The 14274-nt window shown below is 38.6% G+C and overlaps 3 protein-coding genes across 5 annotated transcripts in view; 1 reads left to right on the top strand and 2 right to left on the bottom strand.

Moving 5' to 3' along the window:
• The window catches only part of stol (voltage-dependent calcium channel subunit stolid), a 46693-nt gene extending 33037 nt beyond the window's left edge, over window positions 1–13656 (bottom strand). For 2 of the 3 annotated variants that reach the window (XM_020954498.2, XM_020954497.2), the window contains exons 1-2: window positions 12827–13656; window positions 8260–8904 (exon numbers count right to left, since the gene is read on the bottom strand). In XM_020954498.2, coding sequence (XP_020810157.2) covers window positions 8260–8372 — 113 coding nt within the window. In that variant the 5' untranslated portion in view covers window positions 8373–8904; window positions 12827–13656. Of the gene's footprint in view, window positions 1–2311; window positions 2459–8259; window positions 8905–12826 lie in introns of those variants that run through there. The other variant, XM_086832051.1, reaches the window with a different exon arrangement.
• LOC110185574 (uncharacterized) lies at window positions 3667–5505 on the bottom strand. The gene has a single exon (XM_020954501.2). It carries the CDS (start codon window positions 4142–4144, stop codon window positions 3758–3760), a length of 387 nt encoding a protein of 128 aa, XP_020810160.2. The 5' UTR covers window positions 4145–5505; the 3' UTR covers window positions 3667–3757.
• LOC110185573 (uncharacterized) lies at window positions 7103–7875 on the top strand. The gene is made up of 2 exons (XM_020954499.2): window positions 7103–7556; window positions 7611–7875. The coding sequence occupies exons 1-2, from the start codon at window positions 7362–7364 to the stop codon at window positions 7815–7817; spliced, it is 402 nt and encodes a 133-aa protein (XP_020810158.1). The 5' UTR covers window positions 7103–7361; the 3' UTR covers window positions 7818–7875.
• Window positions 13657–14274: the final 618 nt, after the last annotated feature.

The raw sequence follows: 14274 nt of genomic DNA, 5'->3' as shown, positions 1-14274 counted from the left end.
ATCTGCGAAAGTAGCGCATCAAGCTTACAAGCGCTTAAATTACTTTATTTTTTATATATATGTATGTATATACATCCATTACACCCCACAAAGTGCAACTCATCGATACGTGGCTTATTAAAAATCAATTAAAATGGATTTAAAATTGCGCATAAATTATTTCCATCTCATTACGCATACGCATACAAATCTTTCATTAAGCAATAAATGGCTCCAGCAAGGACTCGCAATCATTAAGCGAAATGCTCCTAAGGCAAATATATCTTCAATATTTGCCAACAAGTTCCTTTGCGTTATCCGGGGAAGAAAGATGAAAACCAACAAAAAGATTTCAGTAAAACTCACTTGAGAAACACTGAAGACAGCGACAAAACTCATTACGGCTAGACTGGGGGGTAGGGGAGGGGAAATTGCCAGGACAACGACAGGACCAAACAGCCAACTATTGTGAAAACATTTGCCAAACATTTATAATCTAAACGCGAAAGTCAAAAGCAAAACAAAAGCAACACAACGAGTGCTCATAAAACCAGAGGGAGACTGTGCCGGGGGACTGCGACTGTGTAAAGCAACAGCAAATTGAAAATAAAGCACAAGCACGCAAAATCCAAGAGCAGACTCCAGCCAAAAACCGAAAACAAGAAAAAATGAAATATTAAGAAAAAGTCAGAACGAAACAAAGTCAACTTGAGCCAGAGCAAAGACCATGCAAAATAATGCCCCCGAAAATATTTGCACAATTTTATGGCATTATCTGCAATATCAATAGGGCGGGACGCAGGGAGGGGAGGCACTGAAAACACTGAAAACACTGAAAACACTGGAGACACTGGAAGTTCAAGCGAAGGAAACTCCTGCTCGGGCGCCAGTAACCGCAGCAACGTTGCGTATACGCAATGTTCATTATATTGAGCCGGCGGCAGCGAGCGAACGAGCGAACGAGCGAGCGAACGAAGCAATCGGCGGAACCGAAGGACGAAGGAGCTTCCCCATCTAGATACAAAATAAGCGCATGTTTATATGGCCAAAAGGAGGAGGGGGCTGAAAACACCGATACGATGCGAGGAGGGGAGGGGAGGCCAACAGATTGCGAGAGGGACGGAAGTGCAACTGCAGTCAAGCGGCGGCAGACAAAGTTTTATGGCTCGGGCGATGCCAAAAATGAATTTAAATTATATGAAAATTGTATTATGAGCGGAAGCCCGAGAAGCAGGACGCAGGACCACATCTTTCTCGCCCCGGATCCTTGTGGCCCGCAGCAATGAAAGCGTAAACAATGAAGCGAAATAAAGTGGCCAACAAAGTGATTGAAATTGGATAATGCTGATGGTGGGCAACAACAAAGAGCCGGCTCAGAGATGCCGGGGTCAAGTGATGATAATTAAATGAGACTTACACCATGCACTATGCATATATACATATATGCAGGGGAAAAAAAAAGAAACGAATCGACAGAGGTTGCTGAATGAGTGGCATTCGATTAAAATGATATGAGTTATCGACAAGAATGGTTTAATCTTAAAGGAAAGTAATGCTATCTAAATCAATAGTTGGATAAAGCTTTAAAAAACCACTGTAATCTTTAGTCCACACCCTTAAATTCTATATTTAAAGAGAAAAGTACATAAATATGCATTTCCTGTAAAGGAAATACAATATATATTACATAGAAGTTCACTTTTTGTCCACATAAGTTATAAAAAGTAGGAGGAAGTAGGGTAAAGTCAAATAGAAATACCTAATTTTCTTTGTTTATTTAAAAACAGGAAAAAAAACACGAGTGAATGGGAGAAGAAACTGTATTTCTAAAGAACATATTACCCCCCACTAAAGAAAAGTTAAATGTTGCTAGGAACATGTTAAGCAACACCAATTGGTTATGCCAATACAAATGTAGATATTGCAGAAGTTTGGTAAACATTAAAACTTTACTATCAAATAACACCCATATATATTTTTAGAAAACTAACACACTGGTTTTATTATTCAATATTATTAATCCATAACTCATATAGATTGGTTACGGTTTTTAATGATTTGTGAGGGTGAACATGGCCAAATATTGATTCATACTTTTTCTGAGTGCAACGAATATGAAGTTTGTCACTAAATTTGGTAGCTCTAGGTTTCCGGCTCTCTAAAATCTTTTGTTTCAAAAGGATAGATTAACAGACAGATGGACAATGCTACATCGGTTCGGCTGGTGATGCTGATCTAGAATATATGTATATATTCACTGAGAAGCCTCCTTCTGCCTTAATACGTTCTTGGTTTGCACTAACTTGTTATACCCCTTTAACCCTATAAATACCGGGTATTAGAAAGAGTTCAAACAACATAAAAGGCCGTTCACGGAGAGTACTCCAAAAAAGGTAATACCGGCGTCTTATGTTTGCGAAATATTTGCTTAACTTTTCGGGCAATTTCTTTAGCAAACATATAAGAAAGCATGCACAACGAAATGCGCCCTGAGACTGAATCTAACATTCTGTGCCAGTTTAATGCTATCAAGAACCTTGCCGAATCGTCGCCACACCCGCCTGATGCGGAAAATCTCTGTGGAGATACGGTTGGCAGGGCGGAGAAGCCCCATTCAAATGCACACGTCCGAAGGAGGAGCAGAGAAAAACATTGGGAATCGGGTCCAGGAGCAGCAAACAGCAATGAAAGGCCATCAACGTCATCCTCTTGGCCCGAAGTAGAAGACATTTTTTTGTTTGCAGATTCTTTTGACTCCTCCTCTTGCCGCTAGCCACAAAAAAGAAAACAAAATCAAAATAGTCACATTTTGTTTTACCTAGTTTTTTGCTGCACGGCCAGAAACTTGACAATGGCTATAACTATGTCCATGTGAAAATGAGGCGAAGAGCGCTCCAGGTGTATCTGTAGTGACTTTCTATTCTGTCTCAGCTTTTTGAGCACGAACCAACCACGTACGTCATGCTCAAGTACCATATACCTGTGCAGCTACACCTGAAGCTATCGAACTAGTTTCGTTCCATTGCATTTTTCACTTTTACCCATCCCCCAACCCCCCAGCTCCTTCCACATTTGTCTGTGCAGTTTTTCACTTTTCTTGCCGACCTGCTCGGCCAAGTAAGTTTATGCCGAGGCAGGTGGAAATAGGATGGATGTGCACTCAAAGAAATGTAGTTTATATTAATTATATTTTTATAAAACATCTTTAGAAAAGCTTGAAGTATACCCTCTCTTAGTTAAATATTTCAATACGTCTTTTCCTATACAACAAATTACATCTTAATCTCCATTTCTTAAATGTTGCCACCACTCTGTCACTATATCCTATTGTTCCTTAGATTTTCCTTGAGTGTGGTTGTCACTGGAGGAGTAGGTCAATGGGTTTTTGCCATTTTGCATCATTGAAATTGAAATGAGTCCCCTTGTGCCGCTGCCAGCAGACTTGAATGCGCAATCACAAGAGCGCACTTCAATGCGCCCTCCACGTGTGCCGGTGTACAAGGATTAGTATGTACATATGCCCCAGAGAGCGACTGTCTTCAACTGAACTTAAATCCGATTCCATCAAATAGCTAACTATATCAAAGCACACAAGCTCACCCATATGGAATGGGGGGTTAGTTATTAAAAAGAGGGAGTTGCATAAAGATATGCTAAGGTTTCAAGGGGGTTTAATTTCGAATCCACTTTTCAGTTAATAGGGAATTTTATTAAAATGATAAATCTTAGCAAATAAATACATTGCAAACAAACTAAAGCCCTTGGAGCCAAATTTGACTTAGTTGAAACGATAGTAGTATGGATGAGTCAAGGACTTGGAAATATCAATATGGGATGCGTAGGCATAAACTTCATTTGATTCCTGGGGCTCTGCTGCTTCTTTTTCGGGAGTGACAATTCCCTGTTTCTTCTCACTGTCCAGATCTTTCATTATGGCCAATATCTCGGAGGGAATGCTGTACAGATCACCTTTCCGTTTGAAGTATCCCAAGGGCTGGTAGTTCTCCAACAGCAGTTGAATGTCAATCTCAAGTCCGTTGCCAGTTAAGCCCAATAATTTGACCATGTATTCGGCAATCTCCTTGATGGTTACTGGCTTTCCCATGGCCCTCATAGCCTTGCTAACGAGCGCTATATCCGTGTAAATAATTCTCTGGCGCTTCATTTCACTACAAAATTTCGTTGACTTGTTTGAATTCCCTAATTTTTAAGCCGAAGTTTAGAAATAAATTTATTAAAGTGACACAGGTTAAGCAGTGTGTTTTGGTTTGACTTGAATAGAAATGTGACTTGATGTTTAGAAGCCTACCCCTATATAGTTGTTCTTAATCTCGGAGCCTCGCATGCAAATTCCCAGGCCAATTAATTTTGCAAATTAATTTATCGTGTTCTACGCTAGAATCCACCTAAATGCTCTCACAACTAGGGGTAAATTACACACTACACACACGCACACACACACTTTGTTGTGCGAAAAATAAAAACCAAAATAATGCGCTAGACGGGGCACGGCAGTCACTTCTGTTTGTGTCTCCGGCTTAACTGCTGCTTAATGCACTTTCACTGTCATTTGTCATAAGTAGTTAGCGCTCTGTTTGCTCCCCTCTCTGTTGATTTTGCTTTATTTATTCTTTTAAGCTGCCTCGACGGTAATTAGATCTGCCACGCCCCAACGGGAAGCACCCACAGCGCAGTGTTTCCAAATGCAGAATGGTTTTAAGCAGCAATTGTGCCACTTGCAGATTTGCCAGCAAAAACAACACGATTTAACGAAAGTCTGTGTGAGTTTTGTGAAATCTGGCTAAAAAGGCGGAAGTTGAATTGTCTATGTCATTTATTTTATGACAGAGACAATGCAACTTTCGTATAGTATTCAAATTTAAGGATCCTCCATTTAATTCATGGGGAACTTTCTTCATTTCAATAGTAATTCCCTTAAATGAGAGCCTTTAAAATTAAAAAATAAGAAGAAGGACACGTAAGGAAAGTTTTCCAATTCGATTAATTTGCAGCCGAGTAAGAGTTGGCTCTTGAATCGATCGCTCATCCGCAGGCCGGCCAGAATTCGAATCATGTAACATCCTCGTTGACACAGCCTATCCCCCTTTGTCCTCGCAGAAGAGTTTCTGGCCATGGCACGTGACCCAGAGAAGCATTTTGTTGTCAAGAGCAGCGGGAGCAGGGAAGCTGTCAATGCAACTGCCCCGCCAGAAGGAGCAGGAAGAGAAGGACCTGGCGGATGCTTAAGCAAACGAGGCATGCATTAAAATGGCAACTGCAACTGAAAATGAGGCAAATGAATGGGCCCAGTTCGCCCAAGAAAAGGCCGGGCCAGGCGAGAGAAAACAACACTCTCGACTCTCGACTCGAGAGCCCGATGTGGGTCAGTCACATCAAAAGCAATGAGTACGGCACCGAGGACTAAGGACTAACCACCATCTCGGCCAGGAGCAGAATGTGGAATCAGGAGCAACTTCTTCTTCAACATCATCGCCCAATGCCGAAGCATAATCGTCAAAGCTGGACCGTCAAGCAACTGGAAGGCCCAAGTTGTTTTTCTTTTACTTTTTTTTTTATTTTTTGAGCCTGCCAGCAAAAGTTGAAATAAATTTAATTGAATTTCTGCAGTGACATAAAGCAAATGGCAACATGGAGAGAGGCAAGAGAAAAGCGAAGCCGAATGAAACCAAAGCAACAGCGAAAGCAAAAGTTTGCTTTTCAAATTAATGAAATTTATTTTACGCATGTGCCACAGCACGTCAGAGGACCAAGACGGACGAGAATTGAACGAAAGTTAAAGAGTTGAAAAATGTTGACACAGTCCCTGTTTTGATGGGAAATATAAAAGCCTGAAATCGAAGCTGATTGATGGCAATCATAAAATACAGACCCTAAAAGGCAATAATTATTATAATATTAAAGCAAAAGGTGGAAGCTTCAGCAAGCTAATTGAATTTTAGCCATAAAAACCGCTCGTCGAAACTAATTTCAATAAATAAATGTGACATTAGAGATATAAAAGCGGCAAACGAAAAGAAAATCACTTAGTGTGTCTGTTCCGGTTTCTGGTTTTTGTGTCCCCCGCCAAACTTCCGTTTCCATCAGCCGGCAAATGTCCTTGCCTGCAAATGGCCGTCGGTTTTTGGGTTAATTAGCCAAGTGAACGTTGCGGTTACGTGTGTTGCCTTTTCCCCTGCTCCTCATCGCCACCACCCCATCAACTCCCCCACCGCCACACGTTTGCAGTCACCGTGCGAAGCTAATTGCAAAATCCTATTATGTATCCATTAGATACGCATATATAGTGCCATACTGAGTACTTATTTGAAAGCCAAAAAATATCTCATCGCCTCTCTCCTTCGAGTAACATAATTCGAACTCATATCAAGTTCTTTGTCGTCTTTGTGGCGTATACTTAATGGGAGGAAGAACCTCTTCCTTTGATGGCCTGCCACTCATTATTTTTCATTTATTCACATTTTTAATGAATCCTCACATATTCGGGGACATTTTCCTCAATATGTTTCTGGCACTAAACCGATAACTATAACTATGAATGTCAGCAAACCCAGAGAGTGGGTACATTTATTTCAATCTCCATGTGGTAAACAGTGTAATAATCATAAATAAATTGGTCCATAAAGGCAAACGAATGGCTAAAGTTTCACACAGACGAGATTTTGGTATACATAAAATCCTGATGATGCATGAACAAATTTATATTCAAAATAATTGCTATACTTAAACTTAATGAGGCGATGGAAAGTCATTTTTAAGATTATATATAAATTCAAGAAAGATGTTGGCATAAGTTTATTTGGTATATTCTTGTTATTCGATAAATCGTAAAGAATTATTTTGAGTGGAAAAAATATCAAGAGTAAGTGAGAAATATTTCTTTACGAGATATTTAATTATATTTTTTAATTTAGGTCATTAATGGGATCTAGTATATGTTAGATCAAGTCTCGAATTATGCTAAAATATTGGTAGAAATACAGAAAAGCGCAGCTTTAGAGACTAATTCCAAATTTCATGGAAAACTGTTTTTTTCGTCATATATTTTGAACTAACATAAATACATTTTTTAAATTAGAAATCTATAAAATTCAAGGAATATAGGAACAAAATGTTTCTTAGAACAAATTTATAAAACCTACCTAACAATATTAATAATTAGTTTTGAATAGTAGTGATAAACCTCTGAAGTAAACTAATAATTTTATCAATGTAAATATACCTTATGAAAGTATAATGTTTAGAGATATTAGATCTCAACGCACTGTACCTGATCTTTGGCTCATAACTTGGCCTTAACGCGTGTCTAAGCTGATTTAGTCATACTCAGACCAACTGTATTCAATGTGGTCAGTTGAAGAACAATGACTACCTTGGAGAGTACAGCACCACCGCTGGTGGAATCCACAGTGTTGACTGCAACCACTGTGTTGCCGGAAATCACTACATCGCCACCAGAATTTCTGTGTCCCCTGGGATTCATCTGGATCGTTGAGCTGGCTTCCTGCATGCCCGATAAGAGCGGTCTGCAGCTCCGGGTTGGCTTCCGACAATGCATTGTGAGATCGTTTCAGGAATAAAGAAAACTTAATCCTTCAGATCTTGTTTTGCAGGAAGGCTACTACCTGGATTTGAGGTACAATCAGTGCATTCGTAAGAAGTACCACCCCAAACAGGTTACGGGACAAATATATAAATATTTCTTTGAAACAACAACGTCAAGGAGACCTCCAACAAGAGTGACCACTACACCCACTCCTTTTACTGGCCCTTGGTATGCCTATGGGCAATTGGGCACCACATTGCCACACCTAGACTAAGGCACATCTAAGGTTTTACAACTCATGCAAATTAAACTAAAGAGTTTTCGATCATGAATTGCTTTACAACTTCCTCGAATTAATTGGCTAGTTTGCTTAGCCCAATTCATAAGTAAATACAACTAACCGTACCAGTTACTGTATTAATTATTCACCAGTAACTAAAACCAAATAATTTCCTCCGAAACACATGCCAATGGCCTTCACTTGATACAATAAACAATTGGTATAAATGTTTCAGCAGTTTGTATGCTGAACTATTGACGAGCAACTAGGTAAATTATAGATGGAAAATTGAGCAGGGAGAGAAGGGGAATGAATGTTGGCAGAGAATAAACAAATTTACAATTAATTTCCTGTCTGAGGAAATTGCTAAAATGTTTGGCAAAATGCATAATTGAATATATTGGTGTTGCCTGTCGGATGATGGAATAAAACTTACTCGTTGTGCGGTATATCCTCATCCTGATCGCCGAATGCGACAAATATGTGCATTTTGAATATTAGCACGCCCAGCACAATGGCCACAAAGCAGCTCCACTGTTTGCTCTCCATTTCTGTCTGTATTTGGGCCGGTTGTGTGCGTACGTATCTATGTGGATCAATTGGTGTTGAATACTTTTAGATTTAATCCCCTATTTGGGTATCGATTGGTTTTCGGTTTCCAAAATGTATAATTATTTGGTGTATTCGCGTGCACGGCGCACATATGCCGATAAAGCCACAAAAAACAGTTCACAAATTAAACCGAATTCGCGCTTAAATTGTTTTCCTTTTTAATTTATTGACACTTTTGATTCTTTTATCGATTTGAGAAAAAAATAAACTAAAATTCGTTCAGTTAAGTTCTTATTTCAGTTGGTTTCGCCAAGCTTAATTGCAATTTCAATTCGATTTTCATATACTTGCTATAAGCGCTTTTAAGCCGGACATTTGGTGCTGCCAAAAGTTTTTATTGCTTTTTCCGTGTACGTTCAACATTGTTGCGAAGCTATTTTTTGGTCAGTTATTTTTATTTTGGTTTGGTGGCAAATGGTAATTGAGCTGGTAGTTTGATATGTGGCTAAGGTTAGTGTATTTGTTTGACCTGAAAATAAAAGGAAAAAGGAGAAAGTTTAGATCAAGTTTTAAGAGTTTAATTGCGAATTTATATAGGTTAATAATACATTTGAATATTCCACAAAATTAAAGCATCAAATATTCTCTTATTTGGTTTGCGGTTATGGCATATTTTCCAGGCAAAGCATGCTCATATTCAATTAGTTACCAAATAGTTTAATTTTTGAATACCAAAAGACCAAAAAAATGCATGAAAATACGAGTATATTTTCGACCATGTTGTCTGTAGATGGGATTTTGGAAGCGGGCTGTTTCCCTGGCTCCCTGTGAATTTGACCTAGAAATGCGTTTTCCACCCACATCGCCCCCACCCACCCTCCTCCATTCACATAACTCACTTCGTAACTTCGGGATGTTTTCGAAATCGAATCGAATTTCGCTCTGCTCCGTTTGCTGCACATGCGCGGTGTGGGAAGCCGCCTTTACTCATTCACTCGGACTCCTTTCGCCAGAAAATGGTGTGTGCCAGTGTGCGAGTGTGCGAGTGTGCGAGGACTTTTTGTATGGGCATGCCACCCCCTAAAAAGGCGCACATAGCCATACATCCTACCCTGAATGCGAATGTGTTCGGGCTTCTCTGTGTGTGTGTGTGAGTGTACTGTGCTGTGCTGCTTCCCCAAGGATATCGCGTAATAATTTTCATTAAACATGCTGCAGGCCTTGCCTGCCCCTCTCTCGCAACAGCCACATCCACATCCTCATGAAATAAAGACAATTTATTGCGGCCAATACGCACTCACAGTTACTCGCATGTGCATGCCTCTGCCACATATCTAAATAAATGTGTATATAACCGGATTTCGCACGCTTTTCCGACTCCCTTCGCGTCGCCCTTCCGCCTCAACATCAAAAAGTTTGACAGAAGTGGAACGCCATCCGCCATCCCAACGTTTGGGATGCGACATCACACAGAAGGCGAGGCAAAGTCAACGACTCTACATCAGCGAGCTCTCAACAATATGCAGCTCTGAATAACAGGCTTACCAGAGATGCTTCTCCATTTACACATGTTTTCCATTCTCGGGGAATAGTATTTGCAATAGTATATCAATGCCCTCTCAATAATCTAAATAGCTAAAACCTATTCCTTAAATAAGTTTTTAAAACTAGAGGCATTCCTTGTGCATATTTTGAATTTTAGTACTTGTTTATGAGTAATATTCATATACAAGTATAAATTATATGCTTAGACAATAATCTATTATGATTAAATAACATTGCTTCATCTATTAAATAATATATTTCAGGAAGGTTACAAGCAAACCAATTAAAAGATAAACACCTCCTTTTAACTCCAGAAGGATATAAGCAAATTGTGATTATTTTAATATATATTCAAGCCTTCAGAATTATAAATATATTTTTATTATTATATAATTTCTAAAAAACACTTTTTTACATCTATTTACACTGTCAAAATTATTATGATGATACATAGGGCATGTTTTGCATAAACTAAAGTAAGTCTTAATTAATCTTTAGAAGCTTGTGTTATTAGTGTTCATTAACAATTATTTAAACAAAATTTATTAGACTCTTCTATTTATTTATATCAAATTCGAGTTAAATAAATAAAGAGACAAAGTTTGGTATTGTCAACTAAATCTTTAAAATAATTCATAGTTCATTTGCCAGATATCCCTCAAAAGTATCGCATATTCTATCCCAACAGATCGATTATTCCCGATCAACCCATCAAAGTAGCCATTTTGCGCAAGGGTATCCATCCAGGGGGAAAAGAATGAAACCAAAATAATAGTGATAATAAAAATAAAAGCATGTGCAACATGGCGTATACGCAACATTGGCAACGTCAGGCAACATCAAGCCAGTGGAGGCGGAGCTATTGTTGAAAAGTGAAAGTTTATAGTTGGCGCACGTTCATAAAGTTTTGCGTGTTATACAAAAGATTTATTATATCGCATATATCGCTAGCTCCTGCCGTTCTTTTTTCCATTTCCACATCCTGCGCATACGCCACACCGCCCGCCCCAATTTTTCCTTTTTCATTTTTCCATTTTGTTTTTTTTTTTTGCCACTCTGTTTTGTTTGCTTTTTGCCTTTTTATGTTTGGACTGACTTTTCGTTTTTGTTTGGCCCAAAGCAGCAACGGCAGCACCAAAGGCAGCTTAAAAGCAATATGGCCTTGGGAGTTTTCGTAATGGAATTAATGTGCCTCTGAAAATTTCAATAGGCCGCGTACAAAACTTTTTACAACCAAAGACGGATATGTCTGTGTGTCTGGCCGCACAACGGTTTGATAAGTTATAAATCTGTTCTCTGTTTGCTTATACGCAAGCCGGCCACATGTCATATTTCATGTATCATACCCCCAGACTCTTTGTTTAACATAACGTGATTTAGGTATCATATGGGACACTACATATAAGCGTACATAAGTAACTAAAATTAAGATCTGCCGATTTAATAAATAAAAATAAAATTGAAAATATACCTGATTCATAAAATAAATAAGAAATATAAAAACGTAAACATGAGATTGATTTAATTTGCATTGAATAGAGTTTTGGATTTTTAATGTCGAATTAATAAAACTATTTGCTTAGAATAAATCAAAAGCATGCTGTAATTCTCTTTTAAGTAACAACAGAATATTATTTGTTGTACTTTTGTAATCATAGTGTATAGTAATCCGAAAGTCCCATAATTTTGATTTAGTAGAAAAAACATTAATATTTGCAGATTATATGTTACTAAGTTCATTTTTAGATCGTTATTATCTTAAATTCAAAATTGTATTATTTCAATTTTGTTATTTTAAATCTTCTTTCGTCTAAATGCACCGTTTTAGCTGTAGTTCCGATTTAGTTTATTATTATGTTATTTTAAGTGTCTTTAAAAATAATTTCAGCCTTAGTTATAACTGCAATGACACTCGAATCTGCTATTTTTTCTTAATATATGTGCATACATTGATGCAAAAGCTGTTGTCAATATTACTTAGGCATCCTAAAGTGATAGGAATATTTTGATTTAATTTCTAATTGAGGTTTTTTTATATAGACGTTTCTTATTATAAGCCAAACGGACTTTGAAAAGAAATAAACTGACTTAATTTAACATTATTGCTAACCCTTTAAAAAGCTAAGTATTCTAATTAAAGTTCTAGCTATTGTAATATCACAGGAATAAAGAAATCTAATAAGGGTACATCTAACAGTAAAAAGGAATGTTGAAATTAAAACATACTTTTAATCTGCTCTATGTAATGTTTTTAGAGGGGCTTCTTGACTATATGGTAAGGGAGTTTGAAACGAATAATAGACCAAGTCCTTTTTATAATTAATCCATAAGCCACAGATATATATTTATAAACACTACAAAACCCACTTTTTGATGGCTGCAGGACCCCAGGGAGCGGCAAGAGCTCAAGGGGAAGGAGGCTGGCAAGGACCAGGGGTTACGAGGTATTGGTCAAGCCTTGAGATTTTACGCAGCTGCGTAAGCTGCGTGGGGCTGTAGTACACGATAAACCGTTATTATGTGCCATGTGCTGGTGTGAGTGCATGTGATCCTGCGAGTGTGTTCGTGTGATGGGGGGAGCGTGCGTAGTAGTAAATAGTAAAGCGGCATAGCATACTTTTTTGGGCGCGCAATCACAGGATTACACTCATACAGAGACGGACGCCAGCACACTCACACAGACGCGCACCGCACCGACTATATGTTCGAATTTTGATTTATGCGGCTCGCAATTGAAACTTTGGCTAATTTATGTGAATTTGGTGATTTTGCGTTGGCCTTTGTTAGGTATTTGGCCCTTTGTTTTGCCCATTTTATTGTGCAATCGACGCGAGAGCATTTCTTCGCTCTCTCTCTCTCTCACACACACACACACACTCTCTCATATCCTTTTCGCTCTCACTTACTTGATGCTCCCGTGCGCGCCAATTTCGCAATTTCGAAGACGAGTGCGAAAAGCTTGACCAAAAACAAAGTAGTCCTTCAGACGCTTAGTGGTGGTGGTTCAGTGGGTGGTGCAGCGAGGCGCAGCGAGAGGGCCAAAAAGAATTGCCGACACTTTTTACTACGCGACTTTCGAACTGGAGAAAGCGACGCGAGAGGCGAGATTCGATATTCGAGTTTCGAGTTTCGAGAAACGGAGAGACGAGAGATTTATTTGACTGCGCGGCTTCGTCTCTTCGGCTTTTTGGCGCTCACAAATATTGCACCACTACAGGCGCACGCACTGGCACATGCACACGCACATACATACACATATATACACACACATATATCTGTATTGGATTTTTTCCAACGTTTGGCTTTCGACGGTATATCCTGCGGGGGTACAGAGATTTCGAAGTGGATTTGTGTTAATTCTGCCCTTACAAACACTGAACTATCACTGGCAGCGGTTTAATTTTGGCCGCGCCTCTGACTGTTAACACTTTTAAACTCCATTTGGGGGCACCGATTGCACATTGAGTTGGTTGTTGCTCTGCTCGGAAACGGCGTTGCGGATGTTATTTTCCCACAGCCCTCTTGCATTGGGGCTGAATTGAATTCGTTTGGTCGCGGTTTCTGCTCGGAACGCATCCACACTCGCCAGATTCTCGCCACGAACTGAGTGTGGCTCTTGGGGCAAGGTTGCGTGCTTTTGGGGGCTTTCGAAACCGTTTCGATTCCTCTCAATTCGAATTTCGCAGTCGCTGCCAGTTAAGCGTATTTCAGGCTAGATCTGGCATATTTCTAAAATGGAAAAGCTTATGAAATTTGCAACTAGCTTATAGCCTTAAAAATAGATTATTTTACCATATATATTAACTATTAAAATTGTCGAAGTCAAGCATATAGGATTCAAAATCTTCAGGACTAATTTTGTACGTAAATTTTTAAAATATTTGTACAGGTACTCACGTCGGGCCTTTTTTCAATTTTTTTATTTTTATTTGCTTTTTTTTAATCGAAACATATTTTTTTTACCAGAAAAAGTAAGTTACATTATTAAATGAACTTATTTTTGCTACCCAAAGTCCTTCGAGAACAAGAAAAGGCCAATCTCCTCGGAGATATTTATAGAATCAGATCCAACAGTTATGTTTTAAATAATAATTTAAAATTTTTTATTTATATATTTATGACACAACAATTGGTAATAATAAAAATAATTGATGTAGCTGTTAATTTTAATGTTAAAGCCAAAAGGAAGTTCTTGCATTTCTCTATATTTATTTAGTTCATTTGTCAGGGCTGCCAGTCGGCGAAATCGCCTCTGGTAATATTGCAAAGCTATCGATATATCCAATGGCGATAAACAGATGTTGGCGGGTTAGTTCAAATTCGAACAGTGAAAGGGTAAATTTAAACAAATGCA

This window comes from Drosophila serrata, unplaced genomic scaffold, assembly GCF_035046125.1.
Source record: "Drosophila serrata isolate PLE 108 unplaced genomic scaffold, ASM3504612v1 contig_245, whole genome shotgun sequence".
In the NCBI taxonomy this organism is placed as follows: Eukaryota; Metazoa; Arthropoda; class Insecta; order Diptera; family Drosophilidae; genus Drosophila; species Drosophila serrata.
This window is presented reverse-complemented; position numbering and strand designations above follow the sequence as displayed.

Bases quoted from the DNA above. Each gene is read 5' to 3' on its own strand.
- LOC110185574 (XM_020954501.2), bottom strand. From the start codon at position 4,144: ATGAAGCGCCAGAGAATTATTTACACGGATATAGCGCTCGTTAGCAAG.
- LOC110185573 (XM_020954499.2), top strand. From the start codon at position 7,362: ATGACTACCTTGGAGAGTACAGCACCACCGCTGGTGGAATCCACAGTG. The intron at 7,557-7,610 runs GTGAGATCGTTT...CTTGTTTTGCAG, and splicing joins TTGGCTTCCGACAATGCATT to GAAGGCTACTACCTGGATTT.